Source organism: Dermochelys coriacea, chromosome 15 (genome assembly GCF_009764565.3).
Source record: "Dermochelys coriacea isolate rDerCor1 chromosome 15, rDerCor1.pri.v4, whole genome shotgun sequence".
Classification (NCBI taxonomy): Eukaryota; Metazoa; Chordata; order Testudines; family Dermochelyidae; genus Dermochelys; species Dermochelys coriacea.
The window spans coordinates 1,640,572-1,659,171 of record NC_050082.1 but is presented as its reverse complement, the minus strand read 5'-3'; the positions used below and the strand labels follow the sequence as shown (position 1 = coordinate 1,659,171).

The 18,600-nt window shown below is 47.2% G+C and overlaps 1 protein-coding gene across 10 annotated transcripts in view; it reads left to right on the top strand.

Moving 5' to 3' along the window:
* Window positions 1-18,600, top strand: part of NF2 (neurofibromin 2) — a 149,317-nt gene that overhangs the window by 36,722 nt on the left and 93,995 nt on the right. For all 10 annotated transcript variants that reach the window (XR_006275809.1, XM_038373004.2, XM_038373001.2 and 7 more), the window contains exons 5-6: window positions 5,932-6,000; window positions 7,152-7,234. Coding sequence is in view for 9 of the 10 variants with exons in the window: in XM_038373004.2 (XP_038228932.1) it covers window positions 5,932-6,000; window positions 7,152-7,234 (152 nt within the window). In the remaining variant the exon portion in view is untranslated. The remainder of the gene's footprint in view (window positions 1-5,931; window positions 6,001-7,151; window positions 7,235-18,600) is intronic.

The window sequence follows — 18,600 nt, the reverse complement described above, 5'->3', positions numbered from 1 at the left end:
GTATGTCTAGACAAGCCCACAGTGACTTTCATTCACAAAAATAGTAGAACTGTCGAGTAAACACTCTGTGCTGTTAGTTTCCCAGCAACTGCTACAGTGCTAGTGACCCTTTGGTCCTTAGGATAGACCCTGCATCCCCTGTTAGGACTCTGCAACGAGGGCAGAGCTTATAAACTGCTGTACCGACACCAGCTGGTGTTGCTACAGGAGATAAGTCATCATACCCCACTCCTGCTCTCTGCAGTAGCCATTTCTACCCCCTACAGTTCACATGCTCAATGCCAGACTGAAGTTAGGCAAGACATACATGGTCTTTTCACTGTACCCTCTCTCCTGCTCCAGCCACTTTTGCAGTTCCTCTATCGGCCACATGCTTATTAACACATTACTGAATTGTGCTTGATGTTTAGTTGTTTGTAAGGTGCAGCATGGTTTTAAACAGGGTTTCCTACCTCTGCTGTGATATCCTAGAGAATCACCAGAGGGCAGGAAAAAATCCCCCTTGATTTTCAGGATCTGGACGATCGAGATACAAAAGGAGCACTTAAAGACTATAAAGTCATTACAGAGAAACTAAATGAATTCTTTGCTTCAGTCTTCATAGCTGAGGATGTTAGGGAGATTCCTAAACCTAAGGCGTCTTTTGTAGGTGACAAATCTGAGGAATTGTCACAGATTGAACTATCACTAGAGGTGGTTTTGGAATTAATTGAGAAACTTAACAGTAACAAATCACTGGGACCAGATGGCATTCACCCAACAGTTCTGAAAGAACTCAAATATGAAATTGCGGAACTATTAACTATGGTTTGTAACCTGTCCTTTAAATGAGCTACTCTACCCAAAGACTGGAAAATAGCTAATGTAATGCCATTATTTAAGAAGGGCTCGAGATGTGATCCTGGCAATTACAGACTGGTAAGTCTAATGTCAGTACCGGGCAAATTAGTTGAAATAATAGTAAAGAATAAAATTGTCAGACACATAGAAGAACATAAATTGTTGCGCAAAAGCCAACATGGTTTCTGTAAAGGGAGATCATATCTTACTAATCTCTTAGAGTTCTTTGAGGGGGTCAACAAACATGTGGACAAGGGGGATCCAGTGGACATAGTGTACTTAGATTTCCAGAAAGCCTTTGACAAGGTCCCTCACCAAAGGCTCTTACATAAATTAAGTTATCATGGGATAAGAGGGAAGATCCTTTCTTGGATTGAGAACTGGTTAAAAGACAGGGAACAAAGGGTAGGAATAAATGGTCAATTTTCAGAATGGAGAGGGGTAACTAGTGGTTTTCCCCAAGGGTCAGTCGTAGGACCAATCCTATTCAACTTATTCATAAATGATCTGGAGAAAGGGGTAAACAGTGAGGTGGCAAAGTTTGCAGATGATACTAAATTGCTTAAGATAGTTAAGACCAAAGCAGACTGTGAAGAACTTCAAAAAGATCTCACAAAACTAAGTGATTGGGCAACAAAATGGCAAATGAAATTTAATGTGGATAAATGTAAAGTAATGCACATTGGAAAAAATAACCCCAGCTATACATACAATATGATGGGGGCTAATTTAGCTACAACTAATCAGGAGAAAGATCTTGGAGTCATCATGGATAGTTCTCTGAAGACGTCCACACAGTGGGTCCCATATGAGGAGAGATTAAAGAGGCTAGGACTTTTCAGCTTGGAAAAGACGAGATTAAGGGGGGATATGATAGAGGTCTATAAAATCATGAGTGGTGTGGAGAAAGTGAATAAGGAAAAGTTATTTACTTGTTGCAATACTATAAGAACTAGGGGCCACCAAATGAAATTAATGGGTAGCAGATTTAAAACAAATAAAAGGAAGTTCTTCACCCAGCGCACTGTCAACCTGTGGAACTCCTTGCCTGAGGAGGTTGTGAAGGCTAGGACTATAACTGGGTTTAAAAGAGAACTGGATAAATTCATGGAGGTTAAGTCCATTAATGGCTGTTAGCCAGGATGGGTAAGGAATGGTGTCCCTAGCCTCTGTTCATCAGAGGGTGGAGATGGATGATAGGAGAGAGATCACTAGACCATTATCTGTTAAGTTCACTCCCTCTGGGGCACCTGGCATTGACCATTGTCGGTAGACAGGATACTGGGCTGGATAGACCTTTAGTCTGACCAAGTATAGCCATTCTTATGCTGTTGTGTTCTTATCTTAATCCCAGTGCTTCCATAACTGCTTCTTTTAGTGACCTCACCACTGCCCTCTCTACTGGCTGAGCAGAAGCTGGGATTCCTGGCTTACTTCCTTCAGTTGGGCTGGTGCTGGTCAGAGCTAGGAAGAGAGAAAATTCTAACTGCTGGTCTCTCACCTGATAAACTGTGGAACAGTGGCCTCTAGAGGTAGGGATGAAGCCACTAAAAGAGGTATTTATTTCCCTAATGATCAGCTGGCTGTTGTAGGCAGGTGCTTAACAGTAATGCAAACAGATGAATTTACGTTTGATTTCGCTGACTGACAAGTGCATGTTTGTGTTGCTGTTTTACCTTTATAATAACAATGTAGCCATTAGGAAAATAAAAAAAGTCTTTATTTGTAATATTGCTCTGTTCATTCTGGGAATTAGTGAATTTTTCCCTCCAGTGTTGCTTTCAAATCACCTCCACCATTTTCAAATGATGCTATTTAAAACTGAAGACTATACCAAGTGTTAGGACAGAATCTATTGAAAAATACGTCCCTGCTGAAAACAATAAAATCACAGAGAGATTTTCCTATTTTTTTTTCAATGAGTCATTCTGACTCTAAGCCCGTTCAGCCTCTCTGATGTTGTAGGATTCCAGCACCTGCAAAAGTTTATTTTTTCCCCATTTGTTTTAATTTTTTTCCTAAATAAATAATGCATTGCATGTATATTGAAAATATTAATGTACACAGATTTGTACAGTACAATATAAACCAGATGTCCGAGTGATATAAAGATAATCTCAAAGTATGAACACAAATATTAATCATGTAGTTCAATTAACAAGAACTAAATTTCCATGACAGTTTTTGAGTTATAATTGAATTGAAAGGTTTTTTTAAATATATTTGCCAAATCACTCGAACCAATATATCCTGCAATATTTCGGCCATTTGTTGATTTTCATTTTTGAATAATGAATGTTCTCATCCAGAGTTGCTCCCTGCACACACATTTCTTTGGGATGTGGTGACATCCTTGACTGTACTAAAATCACATAATCCACACATAGTCTTGGGTCCCCATGATAGATCACAATCTAAAATAATCATATTAATACTAAAAAGAAATGGAGTACTTGTGGCACCTTAAAGACTAACAAATTTATTTGAGCATAAGCTTTCGTGAGCTACAGCTCATTTCATCGGGTGCATTCAGTGGAAAATACAGTGGGGAGATTTATATACACACACACAGAGAACATGAAACAATGGGTTTTATCATACACATTGTAAGGAGAGTGATCACTTAAGATGAGCTATTACCAGCAGGAAGGGGGGCAGGGAAGAAACCTTTTGTGGTGATAATCAAGGTGGGCCATTTCCAGCAGTTGACAAGAACGTTTTAGGAACAGTGGGGGGGGGGAGGAAATAACATGGGGAAATAGTTTTTTACTTTGTGTAATGACCCATCCACTCCCAGTCTCTGTTCAAGCCTAAGTTAATTGTATCCAGTTTGCAAATTAATTCCAATTCAGCAGTCGCTCACTGGAGTCTGTTTTTGAAGTTTTTTTGTTGAAGGATAGCAACTCTCAGGTCTGTAATCGAGTGACCAGAGAGATTGAAGTGTTCTCCAACTTTTTGAAGGTTATAATTCTTGACGTCTGATTTGTGTCCATTTATTCTTTTACGTAGAGACTGTCCAGTTTGACCAATGTATATGGCAGAGGGGCATTGCTGGCAGATGATGGCATATATCACATTGGTAGATGCGCAGGTGAACGAGCCTCTGGTAGTGTGGCTGATGTGATTAGGTCCTATAATGGTGTCCCCTGAATAGATATGTGGACAGAGTTGGCAACGGGCTTTGTTGCAAGGATAGGTTCCTGGGTTAGTGGTTCTGTTGTGTGGTGTGTGGTTGCTGGTGAGTATTTGCTTCAGGTTGGGGGGCTGTCTGTAAGCAAGGACTGTTGCTCGGACATTCTTGTCAACTGCTGGAAATGGCCCACCTTGATTATCACCACAAAAGGTCCCTCCTCCGCCCCCCCGCTGGTAATAGCTCATCTTAAGTGATCACTCCGATGAAGTGAGCTGTAGCTCACGAAAGCTTATGCTCAAATAAATTTGTTAGTCTCTAAGGTGCCACAAGTACTCCTTTTCTTTTTGCGAATACAGACTAACACAGCTGCTACTCTGAAACATATTAATACTATACATCTTTTTTTTTCTACCAGAAATAATTTATTTTCTGCCTGTCCAAGTTTATAGGAGTTGTTTTCCCTCCCAACTCCTGCATTTTTATTATTATTTCTCAGTTTGACATGTGTTCAGTAGATCCATATATGCAGCCTGTTTTTGAGAAGCACTGAGCACTGTAACTATGATTGAAGCCAGTGGGGAGTTGCCAGGTGCTCAGCACCTCTCAGGATCAGGTCAATGGTATCTCTGTTGTATTAATTTACGTCTGAGTCAGTTGATTGTTGCATCTTTGCAACCTTTTCCTCTGTCTTGACTCTAAATCAATAATTCTATCTTTAATTTCCACTTGTATGAGATGTTGACCATTTTGCTGCTGAGGGGTTATGTGTATAGATTGTTGATTCTGAGCTTTGGTGTTTTGTTAGTTAGTATGTCATTGCAGCTCAGGCATTAAATGGAGGCTGATTTGGAATGTCTCTTGACTTCCTATTGTTGCTGTGTTTTATTATTTGTCTGTCTTGTAACAATTGCTACTGTGTGTTCTTTCCAAGCAATGTTCCCCTCAAGAAAGAGAGATGAAGGGCATTTTCATCATGAAATGACTGACTAAGGGAAATGGTGTCCTGTCTTTAATTGGATGATGCCATATTGTGACTCTCTGATTGAGAGATGAATTAAAATCTAAGTATTTCCTGTACATATCACTTGTAAATCATCTCCTTTTCCGTCAACTGACTCATTTCAGGCACTATGGCTTGGCCATTACATGATCTGCATACTGTGCAGGAGGAACGTTGAATTTCACACACGCTGCAGAGGCATTCCGCATTTGAATCTTTAACAGATGCTCTTTATATCTGAAGTGGTTGTTTTGCCAATTTCATTTTATATGAAGCTTGAAATGATTTATAATCTAAACTAGCGTGAATAATTATTGGACACACTTTTCAAATAAGAATAGTATTTTGTGACCTAATTTGAATAAGAGAACTTCTGGCAGTGGGACAAACTCCTGTCTGAGAAGTGTCCCCAACTGTCCATTAAAATCTCTCTCTCAAAAAAGTTCTTAATGTTAAACTTATTAAATAGGATATTGAGACATGACTGAAAGGGGTGCCAGCTGCATCAAATGACTTGTTGGTCTTGGACCATGCCACAAAAACCACTGATGCAGCTGGACTCCTTGTGGACAGCATCAGCTAAGAGGTCAAAGTCTGAATGACTATGAAGAGCAAACTCCCCTCTTGCTGCTATAAGGGAACCCTTGAGGGCAGGGCTGAGGCCCACTGGTGGGAGCTGTAGAGGGGTATTTGCTGTACTACTATCCAGCTGCTCTGGAGATAAAAGAAGGTAGTTGGTCTCCAGGCCTGCACCGTACAACAACACTAACATCACAAAGAAAATCTATGTGGCTGACACACTGGCCAACGTGTACTCTACTCTCGCACTGGGGTTATTTTAAGGATGTGTGATGCTGAATTAAAGTTCAAGAGTGTAGACGGTTTCTATCTCCTCTTCAGAGGGAGTCTTTGTGCGTTGTCGCCATCTTAAACATGCAGTGTTTGCGTTTCTTTTCAGTATGGTGATTACGATCCCACTGTTCATCAGCGTGGCTTCTTAGCACAAGAGGAGTTGCTTCCAAAACGGGTAAGGAGTTCAACCAGGCAGAAGCCTAAATTCGTGGCTGGGTCTCTAGGACTTACTGGAATCTTCTGTAGAATAGCCCTGTAGGACTACCTACAAAAACCACAACGGTAAATTATTTTCTCTTGATCAAAGTTCCCTTATTGAGGCAAGTTATACAATGTGCCATGCCCCTTGGCCATAAATAGTGTCCTGGGTAAAGCTGTACCAGCACAGCAGCCTAGTGTAGACACAACTTATACCGGCAGAAGGTATAGAAACTCCATCCCCTCACCGAATGACAGTAGCTATGCCAGGAGAAGCAGTCTTCTGTCGGCATAGCTGCATCTACGCTGTGGGATTTGCTGAGAAAGCTCTGGGTATGCCTACGTTGCAGCGGGGAGCGAGCCTCCCAGCCTGTGTGGCCAGACTCTTGCTAGTGGGGCTTGAGTTGGGGCACTAAAAGTAGCAGTGTGGAGATTGTGGCTTGGGCTCTCAAGCCCACATGATGATTGAGGCTTGAGCTCCAGCCCAAGCCACAGCATCCATGCCGCTCTTTTTAGCATGCTAGCATGAGCCCCGCTAGCACAAGTCTGTGTCCCCAGGCAGGGAGGCTCCCTCCTAGCTGCAGTGTAGATGTACTCTCTGTGGCTGGCAGAGGGACGTAGCTATGCCAACAGAACTTTGTATTATAAACCTGGCCATACTGAATGAGGAAACCTTAATCTGTATCTAGAATATTTTAATAAATAAAGTGAATGTTTACTGCCCACTGGCTTTTGCCAGAATAGCAGCTGCGTTCTGCCGGTGTCCTGATGTTGGCTTGGGGGGTGGTTGGAGTGTGATGTGCTCAGGAAGGCTAACTAAGAGCTGGTTAGTTAGAGCGCAGGGTTGAGCTTAGCTTAGTCACAAGGGAGTTGGAAAGGCATCTGAACTGGAGCTCAGATATTAAGGTTGGGATGGTGTACATGAGGGCACAAGAAGGGCATTTTGAGCTTGAGGCTCTCTGTTTCTGGCTCATTCAGGGATTTTACTTTTGGTACTGTACCTTTTTAATTTCTGTTTCACTAACCTCCTCATTTTTGTGTAGTTGTAAAAAGTAAAATCCCAGGTGACGAATCAAAGCCACAGGTAGGACAATGTGAGTTGAGGATTTCTCTGCCTGTCTCTCTCAGGTAATTAACCTGTACCAGATGACTCCAGAAATGTGGGAGGAAAGAATAACAGCCTGGTATGCAGAACATCGAGGCAGAGCAAGGTGAGTGTCTGTTAAGATGGGCTATTGACTGGTGTAAATTCTCTAGCCCCTCCGTGAGCAGTTAGAGAATGAATAGGGTCTCCAAGATCCCTAGCAGGCTATGGACAAGTTCTGCTAAGAAAGTGCCTCTGGTAGGTCATGGTCAGAGTTCTGCCAAATTCACAGCCATAAAAAATGCATCACGGACCATGAAATTTGATCCCCCCCTCCCCCCATTAAATCTCGTCTTTTTGTGTGCTTTTACCCTATACTATACAGATTTCATGGGGGACACCAGCGTTTCTCAAATTGGAGGTCCTGACCCAAAAGGGAGTTGCAGCGGGGTCACAAGGTTATTTTAGGCAGGGGTTCACAGTATTGCCACCCTGACATCTGTGTTGCCCTCAGAGCTGGGTGGTCAGAAAATGGTGGCTGTTGGCCGGGTTCCCAGCTCTGAAAGCAGTGCCCTGCCAGCAGCAGCACAGACGTAAGGATGGCATGGTATGGTATCAATACTAATAATGGGGGATTTCAACTATCCCCATATTGACTGGGTATATATCACCTCAGGAAGGAATGCTGAGATAAAGTTTCTTGACACCTTAAATGACTGCTTCTTGGAGCAGCTAGTCCTGGAACCCATAGTGAGGAGAGGCAATTCTTGGTTTAGTCCTAAGTGGAGCACAGGATCAGGTCCAAGAGGGGAATATAGCTGGACCGCTTAGTAATAGCAACCATAATCTAATTAAATTTAACATCCCAGTGGTGGGGAAAACACCACAGCGGCACAACACTTTAGCATTTAATTTCAGAAAAGGGAACTACACAAAAATGAGGTTAGTGAAACAGAAATTAAAAGGTACAGTACCACAAGTAAAATCCCTGCAAGCTGAGTGGAAACTTTTTAAAGACACCATAATAGAAGCTCAACTTAAATGTATACCACAATTTAAAAAACATAGTAAGAAAACCAAAAAAGAGACACAGTGATTGAACAACAAAGTAAAAGAAGCAGTGAGAGGCAAAAAGGCATCCTTTAAAAAGTGGAAGATAAATCCTAATGAGGAAAATAGGAAAAAAGCATAAACTCTGGCAAATGAAGTGTAAAAGTATAATTAGAAAGACCAAAAAAGAATTTGAAGAACAGCTAGCCAAAGACTCCAAAAGTAATAGTAATTTTTTTAAATACATCAGAAGCAGAAAGCCTGCTAAACAACCAGTGGGGCCACTGGACGATCGAGATGCTAAAGGAGCTCTCAAAGACGATAAGGCCATTGCAGAGAAACTAAGTGAATTCTTTGCATCGGTCTTCACTGTTGAGGATGTGAGGGAGATTCCCACACCTGAGCCATTCTTTCTGAGTGGCAGATCTGAGGAACTGTCCCAAAATGAGGTGTCATTAGAGGAGGTTTTGGAACAAATTGATAAACTAAACAGTAATAAGTCACCAGGACCATATGGTATCACTCAAGAGTTCTGAAGGAATTCAAATGTGAAATTACAGGACTACTAACTGTCATCTGTAACCTATCATTTAAATCAGCTTCTGTACCAAATGACTGGAGGATAGCTAATGTGACACCAATTTTTCAAAAGGGCTCCAGAGATGATCCTGGCAACTACAGGCCAGTAAGCCTCACTTCAGTACCGGGCAAATTGGTTGAAACTATCATAAAGAACAAAATCGTCAGACACATAGAGGGACATAATTTGTTGGGAAATAGTCAACATGTTTTTTGAAAAGGGAAATCATGCCTCACCAATCTACTAGAATTCTTTGAGGGGGTCAATAAGCATGCGGACAAAGGAGATCCAGTGGATATATTGTATTTAGATTTTCAGAAAGCCTTTGACAAGGTCCCTCACAAAAGTCTCTTAAGCAAAATAAGCAGTCATGGGATAAGAGGGAAGGTTCTCTCATGGATTCGTAACTGGTTAAAAGATAGGAAACAAAGGGTAGGAATAAATGGTCAGTTTTCAGAATGGAGAGAGGTAAATAGTGGTGTCCCCCAGGGATCTGTACTGGGCCCTGTCCTATTTAACATATTCATAAACAATCTGGAAAAAGGGGTATATAGTGAGGTGGCAAAATGTGCAGATGATACAAAACTTCTCAAGATAGTTAAAACCAGAGCAGACTGCGAAGAGCTACAAAAGATCTCTCAAAACTGGGTGACGGGGCAACAAAATGGCAGATGAAATTCAGTGTTGATAAATGCAAAGTAATGCACATTGGAAAACATAATCCTAACTATACATATAAAATGATGGGGTCTAAATTAGCTGTTACCACTCAAGAAAGAGATCTTGGAATCGTGGATAGTTCTCTGAAATCATTCACTCAGTGTGCAGTGGCAGTCAAAAAAGCGAACAAAATGTTGGGAATCATCAAGAAAGGGATAGATAATAAGACAGGAAAATATCATGTTGCCTCTATATAAATCCATGGTACGGTCACACCTTGAATACTGTGTGCAGATGTGGTCTCCCCATCTCAAAAAAGACATATTGGCATTGGAAAAGCTTCAGAAAAGGGCAACAAAAATGATTAGCATATAGAATGGCTTCCATATGAGGAGAGATTAATAAGTCTGGGACTTTTCAGCTTGGAAAAGAGGTCTAAGCGGGGCTATGATAGAGGTCTATAAAATCATGAGTGGTATAGAGAAAGTAAACAAGGAAGTGTTATTTACTCCTTCTCATAATACAAGAACACGGTGCCACCAAATGAAATTAATAGGTAGCAGGTTTAAAACAAACACAAGAAAGTATTTTTTCATGCAACGCACTGTCAACCTCTGGAAACTCCTTGCCAGAGGGTGTTGTGAAGGCCAATAATATAACGGGGTTCAAAAGGGAGCTAGATAGATTCATGGAGGATAGGTCCATCGATGGCTATTAGCCAGGATGGGCAGGAATGGTGTCTCGAGCCTCTGTTTGTCAGAAGCTGGGATTGGGTGACAGGGCATGGATCACTTTGATAACCTGTCTGTTCATTCCCTTTGGGGCACCTGCCATTGGCCACTGTCCGAGCACAGGATACTGGGCTTGATGGACTTTTGGTCTGACCCAGTATGGCCGTTCTTGTATACTTCTGTGCAGCTGCCTTCCGAGCTGGGTGGCTAGAGAGTGGTGGCTGCTGACTGAAGACTCAGTTCTGCAGGCAGCAGCACAGAAGTAAGGGTGGCAATAGCATACCATCCTTACTTCTGTGCCACTGCTGGTGGTGGTGCTGCCTTCAGAGCTGGGCTCCTGGCCAGCAGCTGCTGCTCTCTAGCTGCCCAGCTCTGAAGGCAGCATGACCGTCAGCAGCAGTGCAGAAGTAAGGGTAGAAGTACCGCAACTCCCCCTATAATAACTTTGAGACACCCCGACAACTCTTTTTTGGGTCAGGACCCTATAATTCCAACACAATGAAATTTCAGATTTAAATAGCTGAAATCATTAAATTTATTATTTTTAAAATGCTATGATCGTGAATTTGACCAAAATGGACTGTGAATTTGGTAGGGCTCTAGTCATGCTGGATACTGAAATGGAAGAGACTATGGAAGAGTGACCTGACTTATAAATACTGTATTGTGGGGAGGGCGGAAACATGAACAGTGGTGGTTTGGATCAGCCCTTTGGACTAGAAGTCAATTTTGCAAGGCAGCCTCCCTCTTTCTAGGCTGCCAGCACAGTGGAGATAATGCTTACAGCAAAGAACAGGTCTACACAGTTTTTTGTGTGCAATACAACTACCTCAGCTAGGAGATTTTTCTACCAAAATCATTAAATCAGTACAGCCCCTAGTGTGGATGCAGTTATATCACTATAAGTGATCATATTCTATGATTCTTCTTTGAGTGCTTGTTCATGTCGCTTCCATTCAGGTGTGTGTGTACGCACATGCATGTTGGCCAGAAGATTTTTCCCTTAGCAGCATCCGTCGGATCGGCTTGGGCGACCCTTGGAGTCGTGTCCTCATGGCACCTAATGTGTACCCCTGCCGACCCACCACCCCTTCAGTTCCTTCTTACCGCCAGTGAAGGTGGTTGGAACTTCCCTTGGCTCTTGCTTAGCAAGTTTCTTCTCTATTCCGTTGTATATAGTTAGTTGTTAGTAGTGTTCAAGTTAATAGTTTAGTATAGTGTAGTGTTTGTTGGGGGTTCCCCCCTCACTCCAGCCCCGGTGCTGTGGCATGCCACGGTCCCCAGGTTTCAAGAACTGTGTGGCCTGCACCAAGCGCATGCCAAAAAGCAACCCGCACTTGTCGTGTCTACAATGCCTGGGGGAGACCCATCAGGAAGATAATTGTAAGATCTGCCGTGAGTTCCGCCCGAGAATGCTTAAAGAAAGGGAACAGCGGCTCAAGGTGATCCTCATGGAGGCAGCCCTATGCCCCCACTCTGACCTGGGCTCGAGAGACCCAACCCCTACAGCTTTCAGAGTAGCAGCCATGTTAGTCTGTATTCGCAAAAAAGAAAAGGAGTACTGGTGGCACCTTAGAGACTAACAAATTTATTTGAGCATAAGCTTCCGTGAGCTACAGCTCACTTCATCGGATGCATCTCCTCACTGTATTTTCCACTGAATGCAACCGATGAAGTGAGCTGTAGCTCACGGAAGCTTATGCTCAAATAAATTTGTTAGTCTCTAAGGTGCCACAAGTACTCCTTTTCTTTTTTGCGAACCCCTACAGCGTCGTCTTTGATGTAGAGCGCCCTGGCGCCGTTGGCAAGTTCGGCGCCAAGGAAGGATTCCTTCAGGGACGCTTGGCACTGCTATGGCTCCTCAGGGGGCCTGTCTGACAGTAGGCACCGCTCCCGCTCGCCGGTGCCTCAAAAGAAGAAAAAGCCGGATGATCGTTCTCCTCCAGCTAAGCCACGAGATGTGCGACCCCAGGCGGGCCACTCCTTGGCATCTCCTTCTGGGCCGTGTCAACTCCTGCCTAGGTTCAGCAGTCGAGTCTGGCCCCATCTTGATCACCGTCGCCTACGCAGCAGCTGCAGCTCCCGTCCACACAGGAAGCATACCAGGCTGCTTGAGACCTCCTCCACCTGACGGCACCGTTCTCACCTGCCAGGGAGGAACCTTCAGCGCTGACAGAGCCACGTCTTCCTGTGCACTCTAAAGGGAAGCTGGCTATGATGTCATGGCGCTCCCCTTCACTTGTCCATGGGCACCTACCCTCTCCAACAGAGAGCCTACCAGCTTCCCGAGCTCTCGACATTCAAGGTATCGAGGATCGGCTCCTCCGTGGTCTTCAGTGTCTGAGACCTCGGAGTCGGAGTCCAACTCCTATTGCTCGGGTAGGAGCAAAAGTCATAGAGCGAGGTCAGGTAGAGACAGAAGGGAGCATCAGGCATGGCCTCTGCAGTGGCAGAACCTGCCTCAGAGGCCCTTCTGGACCCCCTGGGCTTATTACCAGGGCCAGGGAGGAACCCAGGGCCCACGCTCAGCAACAACTTCAATGGCCTCCACCACTTTTGTAGTGCCTTCCACTGTGCATCTGCCCTTGGCGCCTACAGTCCTGACGCCTTTTCCTCCAGTCCCGTCGTTGACTCTGGCACCGTGCTCAGCTCTGACTTTGGCACCAGCCTTCACGGCGTCTATGCACCCGTCTCCCATGTCTGCACCATTGCGATATCGACCTTAATGCAGGCACCTACAGCCCTGGTACCGACCCCGGCAGCTCCTGTGAGGTGCCAACACAGCTCCCCCTGGTGAGACTGATGCCAACACCGGTTACGATGCCTATGGCCCTGGCACTGTCATCAGTACCGCTTCCTCCAGTGCTGCCCTGGGAGTCACGTGACCCCTCCGGGGCAGATGGTAGGGAGCTTCCACTACCAGCGCACATTTCCTCCTCCTTGTCGCTGGACGAAGTGTTGGCAGGGATGGCCATAACTCCTGCGTTAGAGAACAACAGAGTCCTACAGCAGTTGCTCCGCAGGGCTGCCCAGGAGGTGGTAGAGGAGGCAGATCCCATGGGTGGACATCCTCGCACCCTCGGGACCTTCACGGGTAGCATTGCCCCTTGTAAAGATGGTTGTGGATACCACCAAGACCCTGTGGCAGACACCATCCCTGCCACCCGCTACCAAACGTAATGAGCGGCAGTATTTTGTGCCCTCCAGAGGCTTTGAGCATTTCTACTCCCACCTGCCTCTGGACTCGCTGGTGGTCGATGTGGCTAACCAGCGGGAGAGACAGGGTTTCCAAGGTCCTTCCCCAAAGAACAGGGACTCTATAAATGCCTAGACCTTGTGGGTAGGAAGATCTGCTCCACTGGTGGTTTGCAGCTCCGTATTGCTAACCAACAGGACATTGTGAGCAGGTACTCTTTTAACACCTGTGCAGCAATGGCGAAGTTCACAGAGCTCGTCCCTTCGGATTCTTGGTCAGAGTTCACCGCCTTGGTGGAAGAAGGGAAATTAGTCTCCCGGGCTGCCTTGCAGGCAGCTTTAGACGCTGCCACAAGAGTCATGGCGACAGGGGTGGCTATGTGACGGGGGGCCTGGCTGCAAGTCTCGGGGTTGCCCTACGAGGTCCAGCAAACCATTCAGGACCTCCCGTTTGAGGGAGGGACTCCATTTTCAGAGAAGACGGACAAACGGCTCTACAGCCTAAAAGACTCCTGAGCCACTCTCCGATCTTGGCTTGCATACCCTCACCACATGGTGGAGACATTTCCGCCCGCATCCTCCTCAAAGGTTCCAGCAGCAGAACTGCCAGGACAGTTCTCAGAGGAGGAACAGGAGGAGGCGGCAACTCCTCTCTGCTAATCAAGGCCAGCCCAAACCGCCCTCTGGCCCTAAACCGGCCTTTTGAAGGTGCAGTCGAGGACGGCGCACCAAATCAGAGACTGGAGGTAGCCTGCCTTACCTTTTCCTCCCGACTGTCCCCTTTCTACTGTGCATGGTCCCGTATAACCTCAGACCGCTGGGTGCTTCGCATGGTAGAGAAGGGATACTCCATCCAATTCTGTGCCCTCCTGCCCTTCCACCGCCCTTCCTTGTCCCTCTTCAGGGACCCTTCTCGTGAGCAACTTCTCATTCAGGAGGTGCAGTCGCTCCTAGTGGAGGAGGTTCCACTGGAGCCACAGGGGTGAGGGCTTCTATTTCCTCTATTTTCTAATACTGAAGGCCAAAGGTGGCCTTAGGCCTATCCTGGACCTGTGCGACCTCAGCAAGTTCATGAGGAAACTCAGGTTCCGCATGGTTTCCCTGGCCTCCATTATCCCTTCACTGAATCCAGCAGACTGGTATGCTGCCCTCGACTTGAAGAATGCATATTTTCACGTAGCAATCTCACACAACCGCAGAAAGTTCCTCTGGTTTGTGGTAAATGGTTCCCATTACCAATTTACTGTCCTCCTGTTGGCCTGTCAGCAGCACCTCAAGTATTCACCAAGTGCATGGCAGTCGTCGCTGCCTTTCTGCGGAGACAGCAGGTACAGGTGTTTCTGTACCTTGGAAAGGCTGCTCCAGGGCTCAGGTGAAAGCTCACATGGCATTTTTCAGAGCCACCTTCGAGAATCTGGGCCTGCTACTGAACGAAGCCAAATCGACTCTGTCCCCAGTCCAGAGGACACAGTTCATAGGGGCGGTACTGGACTCGACTCAGGCGAGAACATTCCTCCCACAGGAGAGATTCCAGGCCCTCAACACCATGATCCAGGGACTCATGCAGTTCCCTACCACCACCGCGAGAAATTTCCTGGAACTTCTCGGGCACATGGCAGCCTGTACATATGTGGTACAACGCGCCAGACTCAGGCTTCAGCCGCTTCAGTTGTGGCTTGTGTCCGTGTACAGACCTGCCAGGGACAGCTTGGACAGGATTGTGACCCTGCCTTGCCCTGTCCTCGACTTGTTCCTGTGGTGGACGGATGTGCAGCAGGTGTGCTCAGGAGTTCCCTTCACCGCCCACAGCCATCCCTAGTGCTGGTGACAGATGCATCAGATTTGGGATGGGGAGCCCATCTGTGGGACCACAGGACTCCGGACCTCTGGTCACAGACAGATCTCCATCTTCATATCAATGTCAGGGAGCTCAGGGCAGTACGCCTAGTGTGTCAGCCATTCTGCCCTTATCTAGCAGGTCGATGTGTATCTGTCATGATGGACAATACGACCGCAATGTTCTATATCAACAAACAGAGGGGTGCACGCTCCTCTCCCCTGTGCCAGGAAGCCCTCAGGCTATGGGACTTTTGTACAGAATACTCAGTCGATCTTCAGGCATTGTACCTTCCCAGGGTCCAGAACGAGCTGGAGGACCGCCTCAGCAGGTCCTTTCACAGCCATGAGTGGTCTCTTTGCCCAGACGTCGCATGTTCGGTCTTCAAGATGTGGGGCTGTCCCCTGATTGACCTCTTCGTCATGTGACGCAGCAGGAAGTGTCAGCAGTTCTGCTCCTTCCAGAATCACAGTTCGGGCTCCACAGCGGATGCGTTCCTCCTCCATTGTGGGGGACCTCTTCTATATGCCTTCCCGCCCATACCGCTCATCCACAAGGTCCTGCTCGAGATCCGCAGAGACCGGGCTCGGGTCATTCTCATAGCACCCGCCTAGCCCCGCCAGCATTGGTACATGTCTCTCTTAGACATGTCAGTGGGAGCCCCGATTACCTTGCCACTCTTCCTGGACCTTCTCACTCAGGTTCATGGGGGTCTCCAGCACCTGAACCTGCAGTCGCTTCATCTCACAGCATGGAGGTTCCATGGCTGAATCTGTTCGAGCTCTCCTGTTCAGAACAAGTCAGACAGGTTCTTCTTAGCAGTAGGAAACCCTCCACTCGGGCCATGTGCCTGGCCAGGTGGAAAAGATTTTCAATCTGGTCAGCTCAGCACGACTTGCCCCCAGCGCTAGCCTCAGTGCCCCAGATTTTGGATTATCTTCTCTGCTTGAAGCAGGAAGGTCTCTCCTTGTCCTCTATAAGAGTGCACCTGGCTGTCATCTTGGCTTTCCATCCGGGGGTACAGGGCAGTTCGGTTTTTGATAACCCTCTGGTCAGCTGCTTCCTAAAGGGCCTCAACAGGTTGTACCTGCACGTCCGCCAACCAGTTCCTGCTTGGGACCTTAACTTGGCCCTCACTAGGCTCATGGGGCATCCCTTTGAGCCTCTAGCAACATGCTCCGTGCCCTACCTTTCTTACAAGGTCGCGTTCCTGGTGGCGATGACTTCAGCCCGGAGGGTGTCTGAGCTCAGGGCTCTAACGTTGGAGCTGCCCTACACCGTATTTTTTTTTAAGGACAAGGTTCAGCTCAGACCCCATCCGGCCTTCCTCCTGAAGACTGTGTTGCAGTTCCACATCAACCAGGACATTTTCCTCCCAGTTTTCTACCTTAAACCTCATGTGAATAGCAGGGAGCAGAGGGTCCACACTCTCGACGTCTGCAGAGCGCTGGCCTTTTGCATCGAGAGGATGAAACCGTTCAGGAAGTTGGTACAGCTCTTTGTAACTGTAGAGGACAGGATGAAGGGTCAGCGTATTTCGACCCAGCGCATTTCATCCTGGATTGTGGCCTGCATTACTGAGTGCTACAGTCTAGCTGGGCTTCCAGCGACCCCGATAATGCCACACTCTACAAGGGCGCAAGCTTCATCAACAGCTTTCCTGGCTCAAGTCCCCGCCCAGGAAATCTTCAGGGCAGCAATGTAGTCATCCATACACACTTTTGCTGTGCACTATGCAATTACTAGGCAAGCCAGAGATGATTTGGCCTTTGGTAGAGTAGTACTCCAATCAGTGGACAGCTCCGAACCCACCTCCTAAAATTGCTTGGGAGTCACCCGATTAGAATCGACATGAACAAGCACTCGAAGAAAAAATTGTTACTAACCTTTCGTAACTGTTGTTCTTCGAGATGTGTTGTTCATGTCCATGTCCACCCACTCTCTTACCCCTCTGTCAGAGTAGCTGGCAAGAAGGAACTGAAGGGGTGGCGGTTTGGCAAGGCTATATATTAGGCTCCATGAGGGCACGACTCCAAGGGGTGACCAGGCCGACCCGACAGATGCTGCTAAGGGAAAGATCTTCCGACCAACATGCATGTGCGCACGCACACACCTGATTGGAATGGACATGAACAACACATCTCGAAGAACAACAGTTACGAAAGGTGAGTAACCATTTTTTCTATATCACTATAAGGCACGAACATAGCAATATAGCTTATACCCCTTCCCCCACAGCAGAGATGGGCAAACTATGGCCAGCGGGCCACATTTGGCCCGCAGGACTGTCCTGCCCAGCCCCTGAGCTCCTGGATGGGGAGGCTAGCCCCCAGCCCCTCCCCCGCTATCCTCCCTCCCCTGCAGCCTCAGCGCGCCGCACTGCCAGCATGCTGGCCCGCCGCTCCTGCCAGGCAGCATGGCCAGTGTGGCTGGCTCCGGCGGGGCTGCGAGCTCCTGTTGCTCTGAGCAGCATGGTAAGGGGGCGGGGAGCAGGGGGTTTGGATAAAGGGCAGGGAGTCCCGAGGGCAGTCGGGGGACAGGGAGCAGCGGGCGGTTGGATAGGCGTGGGAGTTCCAGTGGATGGGGTCGGGGCAGACAGGGAGCAGGGGGAGATTGGATGGGGCGGAGGTTCGGGGGGGGCGGTCCAGGGATGGGAACAGGGGTGGCTGGATAGGCATGGGAGTCCCGGGGGGCCTGTCTGGGGGCAGGGGTGTAGATAGGGGTCGGGGCAGTCAGGACAGGGGGTGGGGGGGGTCCCAGGAGGGGGCGGTCAGGGGACAAGTAGCAGGGGGGAGTTGGATGGGTCGGCGGTTTTGAGGGGAGCAGTAAGGGGGCGGGAAGTGGGAGGGGGCAGATAGGGAGTCAGGGGCCAGGCTGTATGGGGAGGCACAGCCTTCCCTACCCAGCCCTCCGTGCAGTTTCGCAATGCCGATGTGGCCCTTGGGCTAAAAAGTTTGCCCACCCATGCCTTACAGGAATAAGCTATAACAGCATACACACCATTATATCAGTAGAACTGTAGCAAAGTGAGAGTGTTTCATAGACTATCAGGGTTGGAAGGGACCTCAGGAGGTCATCTAGTCCAACCCCCTGCTCAAAGCAGGACCAATCTCCAAATAAATCATGGTTTGTACCATTGTAGTTATGAGTATGGCTAATATGGTACAATTTTGTATGTAGACAAGTCCTAAATGAGCAGTTGGAGAGAGCTTTTACCACTCCTAGTGCCCCCTGCTGGCCAGTCATAATAGCATGTTGATGGGATTCCAGTGGGAGGCTTTGGAATACCACTGCAGCAGGGCCATGCATGTGGTAGGGCATCGCAGCACTCCTGCTGCTGACCCACTGAAATGACCGCTGAGATGGAAGTGATGCTCAGTGGGCAGGAGAGAGAAATAAGAGTCCAAGTGAGTGAAATCTCATGAATCCAATGATTCCTT